At 39.0% G+C, this 22,864-nt stretch overlaps 1 protein-coding gene across 6 annotated transcripts in view; it reads right to left on the bottom strand.

Moving 5' to 3' along the window:
* Positions 1-22,864, bottom strand: part of SPG11 (SPG11 vesicle trafficking associated, spatacsin) — a 75,776-nt gene that overhangs the window by 13,768 nt on the left and 39,144 nt on the right. For all 6 annotated transcript variants that reach the window (XR_011501646.1, XR_006523363.2, XR_011501647.1 and 3 more), the window contains exons 19-30: positions 22,218-22,379; positions 19,660-19,726; positions 17,025-17,190; positions 15,575-15,780; positions 15,209-15,317; positions 14,084-14,243; positions 13,432-13,704; positions 12,607-12,807; positions 11,743-11,850; positions 6,026-6,188; positions 3,718-3,932; positions 2,520-3,273 (exon numbers count right to left, since the gene is read on the bottom strand). Coding sequence is in view for 2 of the 6 variants with exons in the window: in XM_044764990.2 (XP_044620925.2) it covers positions 2,520-3,273; positions 3,718-3,932; positions 6,026-6,188; positions 11,743-11,850; positions 12,607-12,807; positions 13,432-13,704; positions 14,084-14,243; positions 15,209-15,317; positions 15,575-15,780; positions 17,025-17,190; positions 19,660-19,726; positions 22,218-22,379 (2,584 nt within the window). In the remaining 4 variants the exon portion in view is untranslated. The remainder of the gene's footprint in view (positions 1-2,519; positions 3,274-3,717; positions 3,933-6,025; positions 6,189-11,742; positions 11,851-12,606; positions 12,808-13,431; positions 13,705-14,083; positions 14,244-15,208; positions 15,318-15,574; positions 15,781-17,024; positions 17,191-19,659; positions 19,727-22,217; positions 22,380-22,864) is intronic.

Genomic DNA, 22,864 nt, shown 5'->3' with positions numbered 1-22,864 from the left:
TGATTCCTCTGATGGATCTGAGCAAAGTAAACTGAAAACCTTCTGGAAAGAATCTGCCATTCTAGATGCCATTAAGAACACTCGTGATTCACGAGAAGAGGTCAAAAATATCAACATTAACAGGAGTTTGGAAGAAGTTGATTCCAACCATCATGGATGACTTCGAGAGAGTCAAGACTTCAGTGGAGGAAGTAACTGCAGATGTGGTGGAAATAGCAAGAGAACTAGAATTAGAAGTGGAGTCTGAAGATGTGACTGAATTGCTGCAATCTCATGATAAAACTTTAACAGACAAGGAGTTGCTTCTTGTGGATGAGAAAACAAAGTGGTTTCTTGAGCTGCAAACTACTCCTAGTGAAGATACTGTGAAGAGTGTTGACAAGAAAGGATTCAGAATATTACATAAACTTAGTTGATAAAGCAGCAGGAGGGTTTGAAAGGACTGACTCCAATTCTGAAACAAGTTCTACTGTGGGTAAAAGGCTAACAGACAGCACTGCATGCTACTGAGAAATCATTCATGAAAGGAGGAGGCAACTGATGCAGTGAATCCATTGTTATCTTATTTTAAGAAATTGCTGAAAGCATCACCTAAAAGTCAGCAGCCATTAATATCGAGGCAAGACCCCACACCAGCAAAAACATTATAATTCGGTGAAGGCTCAGATGATGGTTAGCATTTTTTAGCAATAAAGTATTTTTTAATTGAGATATGTACATTGTTTTTTAGACATAATGCTATTGCACACTTAACAGACTACAGTATAGTGTAAACATAACTTTTATATGCATTGAGAAACCAAAAAATTCGTGTAACTGGCTTTATTGCAGCCATCTGGAACTGAACCTGCAATATCGCTGAGGTATGCTTGTATCAAATTTTCTATATCCAGGAAAAATCATCCTTCAAAAATGAAGGTGAAATAGACACATTCCCACATGAAGAAAAACTAAGAGACTCTGTTGCTAGCAGATAACTCCAGAAGAATTACTAAAGTCCGTCCTTTAGTCAGAAGGCAAAATAACTAGAAGGAAACTTGGAACATCAGGAACGAAGAGAAACAAAAATTGTAAATATCTGAGTAAATACAACAAATTATTCTGCAGTTTTTAAAAATATATTTTTCGGTTGAAAGCAAAAATTATAACCTTGTTTGAGGTGGTAAAATATTGAGTCTAAGTAGACTGTGAAAGTTAAGAACATACAATGTAATCTAAAGCAACCAATTAAAACACTATGCAAAGCTATATAGTCAAAGTCACAACAAATTAAAATAGAAGACTAAAAAATGTTCACATAACCTAAGAGGCAGGAAAAAAAGTTTCCTCAAAAACCATAAGCTAGCAAAATTCAGCCAAGATGAAAAAGATAACCTGATTAGTCATAAAACTATGAAAGAAATTAAATTCATTGTTAAAAATATTCCAGAACAGAAATCTCCAGGTTCAGAGAGTTTCACTGGTAAATTTTACTGAATATTTAAAGAAGAAATAACACCAATTCCACACAACATTTTCCAGAAGACGGAAGAAGGAGTACTTTCCAACCCATGAAACCAGCATTACCCTGATACAAAAACCAGAGAAAGACGATACAAAAAAGAAAAAATACAGAACAATTCCTCGTGAACATAAATCTAAAAATTCTCAAAATAGTAAATCGATTCCAGTGATATATCAAAAAGAATAATGCACCATGACCAAGTGGCGTTTATCCTGGGAATGCAAAACTGATTCGACATTTAAAAAAATCAATTAATGTAATCCACTATGTTAATAGTCTAAACAAGAGAAAAAACGCATGATCATATCAATGGACAGAGAAAAACATGACAAAATTCAACATCAATTCACCATAAAACTTTCAACAAACTAGGAATAGAAGGGAACTTCCTCAATGTGACAAAGTGTATCTTCAAATAAACCTACAGCAAATACCATACTTAACGACAAAAGACTGAATTCTTTTTCCCTAAGATGAGTAAAAAGGCAAGGATGTCCATTTTCACCACTCCTATCCAACATTGCACTGGAAGTCCCAGCCAGTACAATAAAGCAAGAAAAAGAAATAAAAGGCATACAGATTAGAAAGGAAGAAATAAACTGTCTCTGTTCACAGACATGATGTCTCTGTAGAAAAGTCCCAAGGAATCTATAAGAAAACTTCTAGGATAAGTGAGTTCAGCAAGGTCACAGGATACAAGATTAACACAAAAATCAACCATATTTCTATTTACTATCAATGTACAACTGGACACATGATTATTCGTATAGAATAAATTTCAATGAACCAGTTATAAGTCAGATGGATTCCCTCTAACTTTGATAATAGCTAATTAAAAGACATAGGAATTTCTACCTCAGTGACTATTAATTACCTAGTTTATGGATTACCTGGAAAAGAGGTGCTATCCCTTTAACTTAGTGTAACTAGTATGCCAAAAGGGACCTTTTTCTTCCTGGAGAGACTGCCAACAGCACCGCTAAGGACCCAGGGCATTCTGCTCTCCTTCACTTACTGCTTTGGGCTTTCCTTAGAGGAATGCCAGGTTCTTCTTCTCCCTCAGGCAGCGCAGCACTTTGTAGGAGAGCATGGATCTCTGGATGCAGGTCATCCACACTAGCTTCCCCTGAAGCCAGTGCTCTACAGTGCAATACCAAGACAACATCTTGGTTGTAGAAATGAAAATACCGGCACACTCTACTTGCTTCATGCACACAGCCATCATCCAAGAGGCGCCCAATCAAAAAGTGTAGTGACGCCTGCTCCTTCCAATCCAGTCTGTTCTCACAAGTCTCTTTGGATGGAAGGCCATTAAGTTCTAAGTATTTTGATGTGTTCAGAGCAGCCAACTTGGAGAATGAAAACTCACTGGCTAAGCTATCAAAAGAAAGTTCCCCACTAGTTGAGATCTGTTGAGAAAATCTGGGCTCTGTTTCCCCCTGGCTTCCTCTGAGGGTGTGCTGGGTGATGCGGCACAGCCAGATCTGCTTCTCCAGCTCCTCCAGCTGGTTGACAGGCACCGGGTCCTCCTGAGCAAGCCAGTGCCCTGCCAGAGTGAGCAGCAGATGGCGCTCCTCAACGCTGCTCTGCCCCTCCTCAGTCGGGTACGCACATGCCACAAGGGCCTGGGCTGAGAAAAAGGAAGAAGCTGCTTTGCTTGAAATGGAATTTTTCTTAAAATTCTCATGGCATTTTTTCCAGAAGTCAATTTTTGCTTGTTTCAGAGACCACTGGTCAATGTGTTTTAAGGTCTGCATTTCCTGTGTTATCTGTGAAATTTAACAAAGCGAATTTTAGCCTTTCCTGGATAAAGAAGTACCATAAACGCTAAGGCTAAGTATACCATACTTGTCAAAACGAAATCAAGTCAGAGAATATGGGGTTGGCTACAGATGATCCTGGGTATTTTAACTGGAAAGTTAAGGAATGAAAAACAATTCTAAATTTATCTAATTGAATGGGGTTCAAGAAGCTACCTTATATTTAATTCTATTCAAACGAAAATAACTGTAGCATATCCTGTAAGCTAACCTTACATTTAAAGCATACATTCTTCAATAATGGGCATCTTAGGCTTCTCCATTTCTGAAAGTAATGTGTGTGTCAAAAGTAAAAAAGCCTCATCTCCTATAAATTACATATCTCATTTGATTCTCTGTTTAATGCTGCTTCAAAAAGCTAAGATTTTAAATAACTTAAAAGACTAATGATACCTCTTCAATAACCAAGTTGTCCACAGGTAACTCAGCTAATTCTGCTACTCTCCTGGCCAAAGCAAACTGTCCATCTGTCTCCAGTTTTTCCAAGATAGATCTACATTCATGCTGAAAAGTCTCAAGGCTGTAGCTGGTAATAATTACATGATTAATGGCTATGGACGTATCTTTCAAAATCTGGCTGAGGACACACAGCTTCTTCACATCTGGACCTGTGCCAAAGAGAAGAGGATATAAACATTTAATCAATGAAATGCCACTATGGCATCTCAAGAGTAACTAAATATCAGAGGAAACTATGTCTGTTTAACATAATAATGTGGCTAAAGGAAAAACAGAAACCTATTTTTCTATTCTGGTTAACTAGCAGAGGAAGCCTTAAGGCAGCTCCCACATACTAAGAACTATCAGAGATTAGCCCACGGACTCAGTCTACACATCTGGCTCTACATACAGGGCAGAGGCTGGTGGCCTACTATGTAGTAGGAACTCTGTCAACCTTGGGAAGATTTGGCCATTCATTCAGGTTAGTTCCACTTCTTTCTGGATTTTTCTCCTACCTTGATTGTTCTCTCGTTCATTCAATGTAGGCATCATATGGATCAAGACACAGAACTTGCAGGACAGTTAAAACTGCAGCCAGCCAAAAGCCAAAGCTCTAGCATGGCACATCGTATTCAGAATGGAGCATCAATTGCTCCTCTGGACATCTATCTACTTAACCCAGGTAGACCCAGCTGAGCTCTTCCTGATGTCCTCGCGAAATTCTTATTATTGGTAATATTAGGCATACTCTGCCAATAACTTACATGGCTGGGTCTGCTCTCACTCCCAGTCTGTGTAGAGCCTATGTGTGCCCTACCATAAAGGAGAGGGGCATGAGAAACATTTTTCAGAGCCTCCTCCCAATGCCACCTGCTGGGCTGTGTTCTGGTTTACGCATTTCCAGGGACAGTGAGACACCCTACACAATAACCACTAGGACGAGCATGCTGGGTTTCTTTGCTGGCTTCATATAAAATACAGGGTTTTTTTGTTTTTCTTGGAAAGACTGGCACCTGGGCTAACATCTGTTGCCAATCTTCGTTTTTTCATTCTTCTTCTCCCAAAAGCCCCCCAGTACACAGTTGTATATTCTAATTGTAGGTCCTTCTGGTTGTGGTATGTGGGATGCCACCTCAACATGGCTTGATGAGTGGTGCCATGGCTGCGCCCAGGATTCGAACCAGCGAAACCCTGGGCCGCTGAAGCAGAGTGTGTGAACTTAACCACTCGGCCACAGGGCCGGCCTCTAAAATACAGTTTTTTAAAAAAAATACTTCTTTTCTCTAAGCACATACATGTTACACACACACACACACACACAAATATTCTATAAAAATAGAGACAATTTAATTATATGAATAAAATCATTATGGTAATGGTTAACAATGTAGACAATTCTTGTAATTTTTGAAAAATAGAGTAACTCTAGCAAGAAAACGGGAAATTCATTTCTGAAAAAAATTAAAATTACTATAGATCAATGAAAACATCTATATGTTAAAAGGACCTGCTGTTTGGTTTACATAGTAACTGACAAGTACTATCTTAAATACCCTACATTTTGGAAACACCTCTCTTTCCTTCCACTCACCAGCCCCACAGCCTACAACGCTGGCACTGAGCCCAGCAGTCTGTCCATATTCTGTGCAAATCTGAGCTCTCCAGCTGAACATCTGTAAGTTTAAATGTGATAAAATAACCCTAGTAGTGAAAATGTCAGAATCTAGTGTAAAAGAATAACATTATCATTCAACAAACATTTGAAATTATCAAACAAGTAGAAAAGAGGGTAAAGCAATATTGGTTTCATTCAATCAGCAACAAGCTTAGCAACTGCCAATGTCTGGATGAATCTGCAAAAAATAAGCACAACTCGTCTCTGAAAACTTCAAAACAAATTAGGCATTCCTGAAACTAGTTTGTGACCCTGAGCAACGATGGCATGTTAAGGTTACCTGTCAGAGAATGATAGTGACAGGGTAATGCAGAGGCTAGCTGGGGGGAAATGTGGCTATGTGACAACTGCTTAGCATGAGCAGATAACTGGATTGTTTATATGTTACATCTTGTTGTGCTATGTTTTGAATGCTTTAACCATGACTGAAGTCTCCTGGAACCTCTTCTTCACACTCCCTTAAGGACTATAAATGTAACGTCATATATTAGAGGCATTTCAATTTCCTGAATGCCCTTTTAAAATATTTTCAAGATTAAGAAAGCTAATTTCTTAACAGTAACTTAATTGTAAGGATTGTCTTACCATCAGGGAAGAGATGCTCTACTCCAACAAACAGCTGTAAAAGCTTCCCCAGCTCATACTGGGTCCTACACTGCTGCAACATAAGCTTCAAAAGAAAGCACACCTGCTCCTTCAGCCATGGGGCAGGGATGACAGTGTGGACCTTTGTGGCTGCTGTTTCAAGCTATGAAAAACAAAAGAGGGTCAGGGAAGGTGGTTTCACAGGAACAGCAAATCAAAACCTCCAAATTTGGGAATGTCTGAGAAAGCCACAGTACCATCAAAAGTCATCTTCTATCACAAAGGGGGACGCTTATTCAGGTCCTTTCCACACGGAATCAGTGGCGTGGCTCAGAGAACTGGCAGAAACAAGCCCTCCTCTGTGGCTTTGTAGTTTGTCTCTTTGTGGGATGTCCTGGTGTAGAGAGCTGCGTGTGTGAAAGTCAAAGATGGGAAAAAGACCTAAAGACTGAACACTAACGATGGAGTGATCTGATGCAAATGCCCCTAGTTAGTGACTGTCAAACTAATAGCCCTGTGAGTGGCTATGAAATTAACCAGACATGTTTTACTTAGGAGCTTCTTTCAAGAGGGATCTAGGTCGGCCCTTGTGTCCAGAGGATCTGAAATCACATATGAAGCCCTCTTAGAAAGACTTGCTTAACATTACTCAACTGGTTCTAATAGTTTGCTTGTAGTTTATACTATCGTTAGAGTAGGATCTCAATTAAGAAGCCTGGATTTATGTCATTTTAATCAAATGCTAAAAATATTAATAGGAAAATGACTCCAAGTAGCAGGCCTCATTAGCTTGAATTAGAACATTGGCTCCTAGCCTTTATTTACTTGTTTACCTACCTCTGTGGCTCTAAGAAGAGGGACTACAGCAGGCAGATGATAGAACTGATTGAAGGAAAAAATATATGGAAGTAAAGGGCTGAGTCAAGGATAGAGCAGCTGCACTGCCTGTCTATAGGGGGCTGGGGCAGAGGTGGTCAGGTAAGAAGAAGACACCTGGGAGGACCTGAATATGAAACGCAGAGCTATAAACTCCTAGAAGGTAACGTAGGAGAAAACTCAGATGACCTTGGGTATGGTAGCGCCTTTTTAGATAGAACAACAAAGACACAATCCAGGATAGAGATAATTACTAGGCTGGACTTCATTAAAATCAAAAACTTCTGCCAACAAAAGACAATGTCAAGAGAATGGGAAGACAAGCCACAGGCTGGGAGAAAATACTTGCAAGAGACACATCTGATAAATGACTGTTATCCAAAATATAGAAAGAACTCTTTAAACAATAAGAAAACAAACAACCCTTTTAAAAAATAGGCCAAAGACCTTAACAGACACCTCACCAAAGAAGATATATGGATGGCAAATAAGCATATGAAAAGAAGCTCTACATCATATGTCATCAGAAAAACGCAAATTAAAACAACAACAACATATCACAGCATACCTATTAGAATGGGCAAATGGGAACACTGACAACACCAAAGGCTGGCAAAGATATGGAGCCACAGGAACTCTCATACATTGCTGGCGGGAGTGCAAAATGGTACGGCCATTTTGGAAGACAGTTTGGCAGCTTCTTATAAAACTAAACATACTCTTACCATACAATCCAGCAATCCTGCTCCTTGGCATTTACCCAAAGGAGTTGAAAATTTATGTCACAAAACACAAAAACTGGCACACACAAAAACCAGCACATGGATGCTTAGACCAGCTTTATTCAAAATTGCCAAAACTTGGAAGGAACCAAGATGTCCTTCAGTGACATGGATAAACAGACTTGGGATATATCCAGAAAATGTAATATTATTCAGCCTTAAAAAGAAATGAGGTATCAACCCAGGGGACTTGGAGGAAACTTAAATGCATATTACTAAGTGAAAGAAATCTGAAAAGTCTACAATTCTGTATGATTCCAATTTACCACATTCTGGAAAAGTCAAAACTATGGAAGCAGCAAAAACGATCAGTGGTTGCTAGGGGTTGGGGGCAGGGAGGGATGAACAGGCAGGCAGAGGATTTTCAGGGCAGTGAAAATACTCTGTATATTATAATGATGGACATATGTCATTATACATTTGGCCAAATGTACACCCAAAGAACATATAACACCAAGAGTGAAGGCTAAGGTAAACTATGGACTTTGGATGATTACGATGTGTCAATGCATGTTCATCCTTGGTAACATATGGACCATTTTGATGAGTGATACTGATAATGGGGGAGGCTATGCATGTGTGGGGGTAGGAGGTATACGGGAAATCTCTGTACCTTCCTCTCAATTTTATTGTAAACTGAAGTTGCTCTGAAAAATAAATTCCTTAAAAAAAGGGGAGAGGGGCAGGGGGAGATGGCAGAGTAGGAAGCACCAGGAATCTGTCTTCCCACCTAGACAACAAGTGCACTGGCAGAATCTCTCTGTAACTATTTTGGAACTCTGGAGTCTGTTGAAGGCTTGCAACTTCCAGAGGAAGACTTGGAAGGTAAACTGCAGTAATTCTGGCCAATTTCAGGCCTTAGTGCAGTAGCAGCTACCCAACCCACAACCCTAGTCACAGTGGTAGGCAGCCGTGCACACGTTCCTGAAGCAGCTTGTACACACCTTACAGGAGTCAGAGGTGGTTGGGGGACAATGGATGACACACAATGCACCTGTCTTCCAAATATCAGAGATCTGCTCTGATCGCTGACAGCTGCTTTTGAGCAATGAGGCAGGCAGCCATTGTTGTTTCACCTCTCCCATTGTTGCACTCCCCTCCCCCTCCAGCTTAAGTACTTTCAGGGGATTTAAAGGGCCAGCACCCTTTTTCTTCCCCCCTTCATTCTTTGCTTTTTCCTCTTTTGAGAGCCAGACATTAAAGACTCACTGGGAGTCCCAAAAGAGAGAAAGAAAGGAGTAGAGAAAAATATTTGAAGTAATAATGGCTGAAAACTTCCCAAATCTGATGAAAAACATGCATATGAACATCAAAGAAGCTCAAAGAACTTCAATTAAGATGAACTCAAAGAGACTCACACTGAGACATATTACAATCAAACTTTCAAAAGACAAAGAGAATCTTGAAGGCAGGAAGAGAGAAGTGACTGATCACGTACAAGGGATCCTTAATAAGATTATCAGCAGATTTCTCATCAGAAACTTTAGAGGTCAGAAGACAGTGGGCCAATATATTTAAAGTGCTCAAAGAAAAAACCTGTCAACCAAGAACCCTATCTCTGGCAAAACTGTCCTTCAAAAGTGAAGCAGAAATGAAGACATTCCCAGGTAAACAAAAGCTGAGTCAAGAGTCCTGCAAGGTAAGATGAAAGGATGCTAGACAGTACCACAAAGAGGTATGCAGAAATAAAGAGCTCAATAAAGGTAAATACACAAACAATTATAAAAGCCAGTCTTACTGTAGCATAGTTTTTTTGTTTTCTATATGATTTAAGAGACTAATACATTTAAAGAAAAAAAGAAAAATTATCAGTGTAAAATGTAGTGTTACTGTAAGTTTGGTTTGTAACTCCAAATCTTGTCTTTTTCATAATTTAAGAGACTCATGCATTGAAAAGAATTACTAGTTTATGTTTTGGGGCACACAATGTATAAAGTTGTAATTTTATGACATCAATAACCAAAAGTGGTGGGGACAGAACTGTAAAGGAGTGGTTTTTGTATGTTACTGAAGTTAAGTTGGTATAAATTCAAATTACAGTTTTATAACTTTTGGATGTGAAGTGTAATCCCCATGGTAACTACAAAAAAATAGCTATAGAATAGACAGAAAATGAAATGAGAAAGGAATTTAAACATTCCACTACAAAAAATCAACTAAATACAAAAGAAGAGAGTAATGCAGGAAATGAATTTTAAAATTTTGTGCATCAAAAGACAGTATCAACAGAGTAAAAAGGCCACCCACAGAATGGGAGAAAAATATTTGCAAATAATATATCTAATATGGGATTAATATACAGAATATACAGAGAATACCTAGAACTCAACAACAACAAAAAATCAACCTGATTCAAAAATGGGCAAAGGACTTGAAGAGACATCGAAAGAGGATATACAAACAGCCAATAAGCACATGAAAAGACGCTCAGCGTCACTAATCATTAGGGAAATGCAAATCAAAACTACAGTGAGATACTACCTCAAAACCATTAGGATGACTACTATCAAAAAACCCCAAAAAACAAGTTTTGGTGAGAATGTGGAAAAATTAGAACTCTTGTGCACCATTGTTGGGAATGTAAAATGGTACAGCTATTCTGGAAAAACAGTATGGAGATTCCTCAAAATATTAAAAATAGAATTACCATATCATCTAACAATTCCACTTCTGGGCAGATACCCAAAAAGAATTGAAAGCAGGGTCTTGAAGAGATATTTGTACACCATGTTCATAGCAGCATTATTTATAACAGCTAAAATGTGGAAGCAACCAAAGTGTCCATCAACAGATGAATGGATGAACAAAATGTGGTGTATACATACAATGGGATATTATTCAGCATTAAAAAGGAAGGAAATTTTGACACATTCTACAACACGGATGAACTCTGAGGACATTATGCCAAGAGAAATAAGCCAGTCACAAAAAGACAAATACTGTACTGTTCCACTTACATAAGATACTCAGAGTAGTCGAATTCATAAAGACAGAAAGCTGAACGGTGATCGTCAGAGGCTGGGGGCAGGGGAGAAGGGGGAGTTATCCTTTAATGAGCACAGAGTTTCAGTTTTACAAGATGGAAAGAGTTACGGCGATGGATGGTGGTAATGGTCGCACAACAACTTAATACCACTGGACTGTACACTTAAAGGTTAAGACGGTAAATGTTGGGTGTATTTCACCACAATAAAAATAACATCTATACAAAAAAGGAAGAAGATACCCGGTAATGCCCCAGCCACAGAGAATAAATGTCCCTATTTTCTGTGATTTAGGAGCCTCAGGCATATGGGAATAACTGATTCAACATTTTCAAATAATTTAACTTTTAAATCTTCATTGCAGTTAACACCAACGTGATTGAGAACAAAAGTCCATGATGAGGTTCCACTGTGATATATTTGTCAGGTAGAATCAGTATACAGTTTTGTCTCATTTATCACAGAGCTCTTTTGGGGTAGAGAAGACAAAAGTGCTGAAACCCCAAGCAAGACAAAGGCATATTTCTTTTCCTTTCGTGTAACTTCCTCTTTTTTCCCATAAGGTTAATTAGCCCCACATATAATAGGCCTGAAACAAGCATCTGAATAGGTAAAGCCTGAAATTGACCACAAGGCTCAGCATCATGTGGACAGGGACCACGAGGAGTGAGGATGAAAAAAGCCATTATCTTCTGTCACAGTGAATAAAGCAGAATTAAACACCCTTCACACTCAACAGCTGCTGGAGCTGTCCTGAATTGGCAAGTGTGGCCCATGTACTACCACACTCCTCTCTAGCATCCAAAGCAGATACCATTAATCTCTTTCCCACTGAGCTTGGCTACAGCATCAAGAGACTGATCAGAGTTACCACATTAGATGAAATCTCTCTGTCATTCCTGGCAACTAAGGTGCTGTAAGCAGGGCCCCCACAACTCCTGCCCTGACCCCCCATCTCTGCAACAGTACAGACAACTGACTTACGCTACATGACAGCTGTTCACCTGCTGCCACATCCTGGCTACTAGCAGACAATTTCAGATCAGCAAGAGAGAGCACTAAAATTCTAACTTACAGTTTCAAGATTCTTCTGGAACTCCAATAATTTTGCTTTGGCTTCCTTATAATTCTTGAAGAACATACACAGTTCATACATTTCCATCATCAATAGCAACGGGGAATCCTTTGAGGAAGAGTGAATGAAATTACAAAATCCTCAACTTAATACTATTTTCTCAATGAATAATGCCAATATAAGAGGTTAAATACACAAATACTATTAATAACAGCTTCATAGAATTAAATCATACATTTTAAAAAGCAAGGGAGCTAAATTCCTATTTCTTTTTCCTTTTGGAAAAAAAGATACTCAGGCCAGGTACATCTACTCAACAGTCCATTTTCTGTCTATTCTATACTTGGTCCCCCGCACGTGAGTAGGAAATATTCCACTAGGTGGTGCTAGAACACCTCTACATACACTCCTAGATAATGGGTTCCACTGACCCGCCAACCTACTGCTGTCTGCACTCCATACATTTCCATCACTTCAGTGGCAGCTTTTCCGGCAGAAGACAGGAGTTCGGGAATTAGAAAGTATGGATTTGAACCATAAGTACACCACTTATTAAAGTACTTTGAGAACCCTGGGCATGTTAGTTAAGTTAGTTCTGTGAGCCTTGGTTTATTACTCTGTAAAATGAGGATAATACAACTTCATAATATTCTCATACAATATTATCTTTGCATATGATTATTGTGAGAACCAACTAAAATAATGTATATAAAGCACTTTGCTAAATAAATGGCAGTTTTATTACCATTATTTTTTGTTGGCTAAGAAAAACATCCAGGAATAGGAATAACTGAAAAAGCCAATGGGGGATATTCTGAAGTAACCCTTTTAAACTCAGGAAAGAAATGAAGTGACTATTACTACCTTAAAGAAAAGTTGGAAACCTCTGATGAGAGTTTTGCTCTTCTGTCTCGTTAATAATGTCCTCCAGATGACTGAGAGGTCCTCAAGGTCCCAAGTGTGGCCCTCCGTTGAACCCTGAATTTGTCCCATTGCTTCAGCTGCAACACTGTCCTCCACAGAAGTGATGATCCAAACACAGAGACAAGGAATAGCACTGGAATCCTGCCATTGGATAAGAACTTTTCAAAATAAAATAACACTGAGCCTGGATGACCTGACAGAGGAAGTTTCCCGCAGTGCTACAACTACAGATGGATATTTCCTATTTAGAACAAGTCATCTCACTAAATTAGTTAAAATGGCTTAAAAAGCCTTCAGACATGAAAAAACTCTAATGAACAATCAAGGAAGTAAAATAAACCATCCTGCAGAGTATGGCAGTTCAAAAGGCCAAGAGACTGAGTGGATACATGTGGAAGTCAGGGAAGTACTAAGTATAAGAAAACAGGGCCGCCCTTCACAGAAGTGCTGATCAGAGGGTTGTCTAGGGCATCCCTCGTCCCTGCTCAAGAGACACTGGGGGGTCAGTGGACTGAAGCATTCTTCTCTGTGATGGCCAACCAGGAACTAAGGCCCTGACCACTTAAGTTACTGAACGTCAGGGCACAAGATGGCCTGGAGTCTAAGCTAGAGAACCACAAAGTTCCAGCACCCTTGGAAACACATGGGGGAGCCTCACTGTAATCATCACCCCACTTCCTCTCTGATTATTAGCTTTCCCTGTCTCCTGCCCCCCGCCTTTTTATATTCTCTGGGTTCTTAATTTAGGCTTCTCACGATCCTCACCTGGAGACACGAGGCCAGGACACTGAGGATAGGGGCCTGTTGTTTCACTGCTTCAGCTAGGAGCCAACACCAGGAGTTTGGCTCCTCTGAGCACTGCAGCAGAATTTTAAAGAAATCAGCCGTCTCTTCTTTGTTTCTCTGGAGTTCCTGGGGGGACCTGTTGCAGACTTGATCATTGTCCATTCTGGAGTTGGACACTGAGGGCAAGTTCTCAAAAGCCAGCTGTAAGTGGTCTTGAAGGACAGGGCTGAAATATTGGAGAAGAGATTTCACCTAGAAAACATATTAGATGATTAAAACAGGCAACCAACTTTCAATTTCAAAGGGAGCTGAAAATGTTAGAGAAAAGCATAGGCTAAAGTGTTCTTTCTCACCCTGAACTGTGTCAGAGGTGACCTTATAATTTTACAGTTGTTTCTTGCTTTTGAGTGAATTTCCATTTTCAATCTGGAGTCACAAAAACTTTTCCTTCACCTCTTTAGTACTAATGACTAGTCCTTTGTCTAAAGTCAAGCCGCTGAAATCTTAGTAAAACTAATAGTGTCATATCAAACGAAAGCCTATGTGTACACAACAGGAAGAACACTATTTTTCTTCCAATAAGTATTCCAACTTCCTCTTCTTGAATGACTGGCAACATCTGGTGGCTTACCTCCTCTGGGTGGTAATTATGGAGCTGGCTATGAATAATGAACTGTAACCAGTCATTTGCTTTGGCACACTCTATAAGGTAAGACGTGCTCAGTTTCACATTGTGGAGCCTGCAGAATTGTACCACTAATGCCCATTGGCTGCTGGATTCACTGGATAATCTGTAATTGGGGGTGGGGTTAGTAGAGAAAAAACTTGTTAAAATATAGCTCTAGTTTTAAACTGGAAAATTAGTAAAAATTAAATAAATTTAACTATAGTATATCTCTAAAAAGCCTTTCAACAAATACCAAAAATTAGACTGCTTTGGAAAAAAAAAGGATTCTTTCACCCATAACACACAATGCATTTCTTAGAATACTGGCACAATTCACAATTCATCCCTTTAATCGACCAAGTATCTATCAAAATAGCTATGTACCATCCTTAGGAGAATTGATAAAATAGTCACTCCAGAAATTTTCTCAGTGCTTAATTCTGTTGTATGATTCACTTTAGATTATCAGAGCCCCGACAGGGGCCTGGGATTCCTCACTAAGGGGACGGGACCTGTTCCTGCTGAAAGCAGGAACCTGTCGAGCACAGAGTCAGTGATAGGAGGTACAGAGGAATGGTGGGCTTCCCGGGTCAGGGGTGGCTGGGTCAGCCCCAGTGCGCCAGCACAGAGGAAAGATGGCATGAAAGTGTAAGAAGAGGGGCTTTTGTAGATAGATGGTCACCACAACTTCCATTATCAATGGATATACATCAGCAAGAAAAACTAAAGACATCACTTAGAGTAAAATTTTGTGAGATTCGTCCCACATCTTCTGAAATGATTTCAACATGTAACACGAAAGAGACTTCTCTGACCAGCAGGCCAGTGGAGGAGATAAAGCTCTCTCCATTTCTTGGGAACTCCATGTCTAAAGAGGGGATCATTATCTTTGCCCTCCTATTACTGATGGCAAGATGCAATTAAAACCCATTATCCATTTACTGAGTATCTGCTATATACTGAATGGGTAGAAGGTAAGGTCTAGGTGGATTGGTGAAAACATATGAGGTGTTGGAAGAACGACTAGGCAAACACACAGTGGAACAATAAAACTTGCTCGAAAAGAGGTTGGGACTGCAACTCACAAACCTCTTTGTTTCCTGCTGCTGAATGCTGTTCCATATACCCTCTTCTAAGAGAACAAGCAATTCTCCTGTGGTTGCCTTTTCACCCGCAGCCAGTTTAGATAGTTTTTCAGCTGTTAAGGAATATAAACAAAATATGGTGAGGAGAAAAGGTCAGGAACTGGCATTTTGTTTGAAGAGTGTGGCCTGGGGCCATTTCAGAACCCAATTAGAGGACACAAGAAAGTGAGATAAAGAACAAACACTGCAGGCAAAGGATGAAACAGGAAGATAACTATTTCCTGCCCAGTCACTCACAATTCAATGTCTTAAACCTACTCATTCCTTGTCCTCTAAACAAACCAAACCACATAAAGAAAAGGTGCTGTACCTAGAGACTCCCTGATAAAGCTGTACTGAGCATCTTCATTTCCACACTTGTAGCTCAAAATTATATTGGCCACTTTCATATCAACTCTGAGCTTGAGGCTGTCGAGGCCAAGCAATTCCAAGAAACAAACACAGGCAGCTCCTATTGAAGGTACATGGAAGGAGGAGAGGCCTAAAACATAGGCTTCATTGCCTACTTGCTGGATCCTGAAAAAGAAAGGGATCAAAATCACATCAGCGCGTGAAAATTGTCTCTCACCAGGAAAAGCAAATGGAATCACGTCAGTGGTACATGGAGTGTCGGACAAGTGATTTTTGGCTTCCTCCTCCTTCCCTTTTTGAGCCCGTTGCACACAACCATTTAGTTTCTTAGCAGCTTTTAGTCGTCCTCTGGCTCCATAGCCCTCCATTTTCTTATATTTCACCTTTTCCTAAAACACCTACTTATAGTCCAAATTTTTCTTGCTTCCAACTTCATCCAGGGAACATGGTGTAGAATTTCCAAGACTGTCAACCTGTGATCTTATCAATTATGAGTATGTATACAACTTACCAAGAAAATTAATTCCACCTAAAGTTTGACATCATAAAGCACATACATTCTAAAGGACTCACATATGTACTTTCATATGCAAAGAGAAAGTTCAAGGAAAGACGACAAGAAATTAACCATGTTTATTTATTATGGAGAATGAGGACAGCAGACTGAGGGACTTTTACCATTCATTTTTCACCCTTCTGAATGACTTGAATATTTTACCATAAAAATGTATTATTCTCTTAATTATAAAACAGACCAATCAAGTAAATCTATATTTAACTTCTCATTATATCAAATACTCCTCCAAATTTTGTGCTTTTTATAAAAGTGAATTATAAAAGACAAAGACCTTAAATACAGAATTCACATCTCATTATATTATTCTCTCTTTAGAGTAACTCAACGTTTGGCAAGCTAGATCATTTTTTTTTTAAAGATTTTATTTTTTTCCTTTTTAGCCCCAAAGCCCCCTAGTACATAGTTGTATATTCTTCATTGTGGGTCCTTCTAGTTGTGGCATGTGGGATGCTGCCTCAGCATGGTTTGATAAGCAATGCCATGTCCGCGCCCAGGATTCGAACCAACGAAACACCAGGCCGCCTGTAGCGGAGCGCGCGAACCCAACCACTCGGCCACGGGGACAGCCTCATAGATCATTTTTTAAAAATATGGTTTAAAAATATATTTATTATCTTTTAAAATATATCTTTTTTTCCTATTAACAAAAGTAACACCTGCTAAATCTCAAAAACTTGGGATACGCAGAAAAGCACAAATGAAAAAAAATCACCATCCAAATATAATCACTGTTAACTGTGGTACATGTTTCCAGTATGTTTTTTTAAATGCATGTGTAAAATTCACAAATATGCATTTTATTAAGAGTACAAATTATGTTTTAAATACTCACAGCTGCTTGGGAGTCTTGCTCTTGGTTAATTCCTGGACCAGAAAAGTACCAAATGCAAATGATGGCCGTCCATGATGTAAATAATAAGCAAAATTCAGACGTTCCACGATAGCATACTTATTAACCAGGTCTGGGCTAGAGAAATGGGGGAGGTGACTCGATGCATCTGGGGGGGAGTGAAGCAATATTAATTCTCTACGCCTCACCATGATTAACTTCAGATTTGCACGTGGAAAACTTCACGATGGTAAAAGAAAACTTGTTGCTATAATCATTTTGTACCATGTGTACCACTTTGAACCACCAAATTTAATAGTTTTATTTTAATGTGGCGAAGCCCTCATTTTACACAAAAACGTGTACTTGATAGGCTGCATAAAAATTTATAAATTACACTTTCCCCCATTGAACTTGTAATTTTAGATGCTTTAATTCCGTATGTGATGATCCTTTAACTTCACAACAGCAATAACCCTTTAACTACAAAATCTCAGCTAACGATCTGCAAAAGGAGCTTTTTAATCCATTCATGCGGCTTGTTACACAATGAAATCCCTACTTAACATATTTAAGAGTCCTCTATTCACCAAGGCCAACTCACTGTACTTTTCTCCAATAAATACTCTGGGAAAAACATTTTTTCTCTATATTAATATCCTCCTATCCTCTTCTTTTGTTATCACTAGCTGTGTTTCCTGATGTTATATTCATAGAGCACCTTATTATCTACACAATGGTACCATATTTATAAGACCAGCAGCGTAGTTCCAAGTTCCTCTGTGCCCATGAAAACAGCAGAAAAAATATTTTTTCTCTTTTCAGAGAAATTTAAACTCAGAAGATATTTGGATGTGAGAAGTTAGTACTAAATAAGCACTCTTGTCAACTCCTAATCTTTAATTGCCTTTTAACTACTTACTACCTACAAAAAAATAAAAAGATAAAATAATGTTTTTAACTGTTATGGAACCAATTCTGAAAAACAGTGCATATGCTCTTATTTGCAAAGTTCAAAGCTTATTTCTGAAATAAAGTTTTATCCTCCACAGAATTCCAAGGATTTCTTTATATTGTGATTTGGCTTCTTTAAAAAATAACGAAGATCCTTAAAGATGTCTGTCATCTTTACAAAATTATTACTTAAAATTACACCCCAGTTTGAGATTAAAAAATTTTCACATCCCATATCTGTATTCTTTGTAAGATCAAAGTGACTTTGGTAACTTATAATTCCATACCTCATCCATTAAATATTTGCTGAGTACATGTAAAGTATATAGCACTTCCAGGTGCCAAATGAGCAAACTTGAGTTTATCACTCAAACAAGACCCTGATTTTTTAGCAGTTGAGGCCTAGAGTGGAGGTTTTAAGAGAAAATGCTACCCAAAGGGAAGTTTTCCTCTGGTCTGCCACAGAAGCCAAGTCATCATGCAGTTGCCTTACATCCCCTTTCAGTGGTAAAACCACATGAAAAAAGAAGTGACCTAATTAAATACAACTCTCCAACTTTATAAATCTGTAATATGTTTTCACAATAACTGTTTCATTTGCTTTGTGCTATATTGCATAAAATATGTTTTAACCTTCTAAAAACCAGGCAGAAAACATGCCTTTAACTTCCTCTCTGTTTCCCCAGTACCTATCAAAGTGCTCCACCTCCAAAAGGGTCAGGACTCGTTAAGTGAGGAGGTGGGGGTATCAGAACAGCACAAGGAATTCTGTCTCCTCTCTAGTAACTTCACTGAGATTAGAAAGTGTGTTTTCATTTGAAAATGCAATAAGCACCACTTTATTCAACACTTAATAAATATTTATTGAACATCTCTTACAAGCCTGGCACTGCAATGGGCTCTGGATACCAGGCAAATTCAGTATTTTGAAATTTAAACTTATAAAACTGAGACATTAGAAAATTCATTTTTATGTATGTCAATAAATATTTATGGGATATCTATTATGTGCGAAGGATTAATTTGAAGCCTTCTTTAGAGTAATATAGCAGAGGCACCACAGGTAACATGATATTAAAGGCTAACTCTAAATGCGAAAGTTAAAAAAAATAAAAAAGCACAGTTTAAGAACGGCACAAAAAAAAAATCAGAGAAATTCCTATGGTCTGGAAGAGAGGACGGCAGTGTGTGCATCTGGGCCGACCACGTGCCGGGAACTGTGAGAGCTTTCTAAAGGCCTCGTCTCCTTTCATTCTCCTGTAACATGTGAGGTGGGCAGTGTTATTAAACCTACTTTCTGGGTAACTGAAGAGGTTAAATCACTTGTCCAAGATCACGCAGCTACTACCTGGTAAAACCAGGACTTGTCTAATGCCAACACCTATGCTCTTCACCTTATAAACGCCAGACTGTTAACAAAGGGATTTCTGGCACGGGAGAAATTTCAGCAGATATGTACACGTCACATTTCCCAGCAAGCACAACACTAGTGACCTAATCCAATGATTTAAACTCACAATATGTTTTCAATTCAGTCTCCTACAAAATGTTGTCCACTGGAATGTGCCTTTATTTTTAAAAAGAGAAAGCAGTGAAAAAACCCAGATTGGTTCTACATGAACTAACTCCTACTGTCAACACTGCTGAAATATTTCTAACGCAAGAGATACCTGCAATGACTTACCTCCTATAGCTAGTGTGTTGGCAGACTGCCAGCCAAACAATCTGCTGGGATCAAAGGGCAATAACGACTGGGAAAGGGGAAAAGCAAAATCAGAGTTAAAAGTTAATTGATTCTAAAATAAGTAAATAAAATGATATAAAAGGACTTCACAGGCAGTCTGCTTCCCTCCTCCGCAATTAAAAACCTTATCTTTCTGGGCATAAATTCTTTGAACACAGCTAAAACAAAAAAGAATGTATGAGACACTTTTCTATTTTAATAAAAACAGAACTGGAGGCTGGCCCTATGGCCTAGTGGTTAAGCTCCACCTGCTTGGCTTCCGTGGCCTGGGGCGGACCTACAGCACTCATTAGCAGCCACGTTGTGATGGTGACCCACCTACAAAATAGAGGAAGATTAGGAAGGGATGTTAGCTCAGGGCTAATCTTCCTCAGGCAAAAAAGAGGAAAATTGGTGATAGACATTAGTTCAGGGCGAATCTTCCTCAGCAAAAAAAAAAAAAAAGAAGAAGAAGAAGAACCGGCTGTGTTTCTTTTAAAGACTCCTCTTATTTCAATCTACACCTTCAAAGTGTACTCTCTTTTGGTAGAAGCAGCATCAATTATAATGTAAAATGGGCTTTAGAAATGCTTTTGGAATCAAAAGGTAAGAGCACTAACTGGCTAGAAAATATAAACATGACAAGGTGAATAAGGCAGGTCAGGAAATGAAAGAGTTAAAGGAATGTGCCAAACAAATCACCAACAACAACAAATAAAAGCGGACTAGGGTCAAGTCAGTCAGAAAGGGTTTGAGAGCAGGCAGCACTAGCTGCTTGGCCAAAAGTTTAGCAAAGCCTGTAAACAGATGGTACAAGTGATAAATGAGAAAAGAGAGCTATTAAATCCAGATTTGGATGGCTACAGAAGGTGCAGCTTCAATTTAAAATTAAAGGAGAGTTTGTGGTCTACTAAGCAAGAAATACTTTTCTTAAAATTACAGGACTAAAAAATTGTATCAGTCAACTTGAAAACAGAACAAACAACAACTTGAAACCACTTATGTTTTAGGCTGATTGAATCCACTGTAGGTAGTGAAACTATGTTTTTATACAATCCACTTACATATAGTTTAAAGCAGTGCAACTCAAAGTGCTGGTCTGCAATGAGATAAGAAGCTTTTGGTAAACACACATCCAGCTTACTGCTTCCGTCTTCAAGAAAGTCTTGCTATATTTACAAAAAAAAAAAAAAAAAGCCTGCTGAACTAAACAGTGTGCTCAGTGACAGATTTATGTTCTGGTGCAAGATCCTAATCCCATCGCACACCAGCAACAAGCAGCGTGTGGCCTGGCACCCATCTGGGGACCATTTTTTTGAGTAGTGCCAGTCTATACCCTAAAAATTCTTCACATTAGAGTAAGAGAGATTTGGTACCTTTATAGGATTATAGAGCTTATTTTGAATTGAAGACACTATGGGAATATGTGTATGCAGAAAAAAATAGCTAAAGTCTTGAAATGAGAAATGAGCAAAAGAGGGTGCCCTTAACTGAGCATCCCTGAAAAGGTTTTAGGGAATCTGTGAATTCCTTTGAAATATAAGCAAAATCATATGCATATGTGTGATTTTTCTGGGTATAGAGGTCTTTGTCCAGAAAAACATTAAGAAGCACTGATTTAAATAAACAAACAGCCGTATTCATTAAGAAGAGATAGTTAGAAGCTATCAGTGGTAGAACAGAAGGGTTTTGATGAGAGCAGCAGACAAGTATGCTGGTCACTATCTGTCTGCTCTCAGATCCACTTCCACCTTTTCCGAGGCTCCAGGCTCTGTCCTGTATAGCAGAGAACTCTATTTCCCAAGCTCACTTGCCCTCTGGCTACCAGATAGGCTTAGCCATGGGAGACAACACGGGAGATTAAAGGTGGGAAGATGTTAGAAACCAAGAGATTTTTCCCCTTCTTTGTTTTCTGGGGTATCTCTTCCAAGGTTCCAGCCCCACTCTCTATGTTCCCAGCACCCACTAGGCAGCCTGGTTGTGCATTTAGCTCTCAGAGATGGCTCTAGCTTCTGGGTTCTGATAACACCATTTTCTTTCCTTTTTTTTTTTTTTTTGGTGAGCAAGATTGGCCCTGAGCCTAACATCTGTTTCCAATCCTCCTCTTTTTTGCTTGAGGAAGACTGGCCCTGAGCTAACATCTATGCCAATCTTCCTCTATTTTTTGTATGTAGGACACCACCCGAGCATGGCTTGACGAGTGGTGTGTAGGTCCATGCCTGGGATCCAAACCCTGGGCCACTGAAGTGGCACGAACTCAACCACTACACCATTGGGCCGGTCCCGATAACACCATATTATTGCACTGTTCTTACAGCCTTAGGGGTGTTGATGGCTTCCTTCTTTATCAATTTTTGTTCTCTCACCATCACATGTTTGGTTTCTCCATTCTGCTATCACTCTGTGTAAATAATTCCCTATGGTAAATGTCCTCCATTTTAAAGACTTAGAATGGTTTCTGTTTTCCTGGCTGAAATCCTGACTGATACTCCTAAATACTGGCCACCAAAATACTGTACCTGAAGAAGGTGGTAGAGTGTAATGTCGGGTGGCAGGACACTAGGGGCAGTGTACTGTGGGAAGAGAGCAGTTTTAAGCTTGGGGTAAGGAGTTAATGCCATCTTCAGTAGCTGGGGGTCTACTTTCTTCAAACAGTTCTCATTTTCTTCATTCTGAACAACCTAAATAAAAAGACAGATAACACAGTGTAATGTTTTTCTCTTCTCCAAATTCAAGGCCTTTTTTCACAAGAACCCTGCGAAACAAGATTAGCTTGAGAGAGTATATGGTAGTGGAAATAGCATTAGAGAAGGACTCAGAAGCCAATAATTCCAGTTCTGGTTCTACAACAAACTAGCTGTGTTTACCTTAGGATAGATTTTAAGATCAGGCCTCAGTTTTCTCATCCACAAAATCAGGAAGTTTAGCTAGATCAGTGGTTTTCAGACTATGTGGAAAAGTTGTTTGAAAAAAAGGTTCTGGTACTACAATATTTAAAATATTAAAATAGTAACTATTTGATTAGATATTAAATAAATATTTTAAAGGAAGAAAATTACTAGACTAGATGACTCCTAGGTCCTTCCCCCTCAGCTATAAAATTATTCTATGACTAATTTCTGACAGGTGATTAAAAACAGAGGAATAAATAGCCATATCAGTTAAG

This window comes from Equus asinus, chromosome 2, assembly GCF_041296235.1.
Source record: "Equus asinus isolate D_3611 breed Donkey chromosome 2, EquAss-T2T_v2, whole genome shotgun sequence".
Classification (NCBI taxonomy): Eukaryota; Metazoa; Chordata; class Mammalia; order Perissodactyla; family Equidae; genus Equus; species Equus asinus.
The sequence above is the reverse complement of the archived record's forward strand: the minus strand, read 5'-3'. Positions and strand labels throughout refer to the sequence as shown.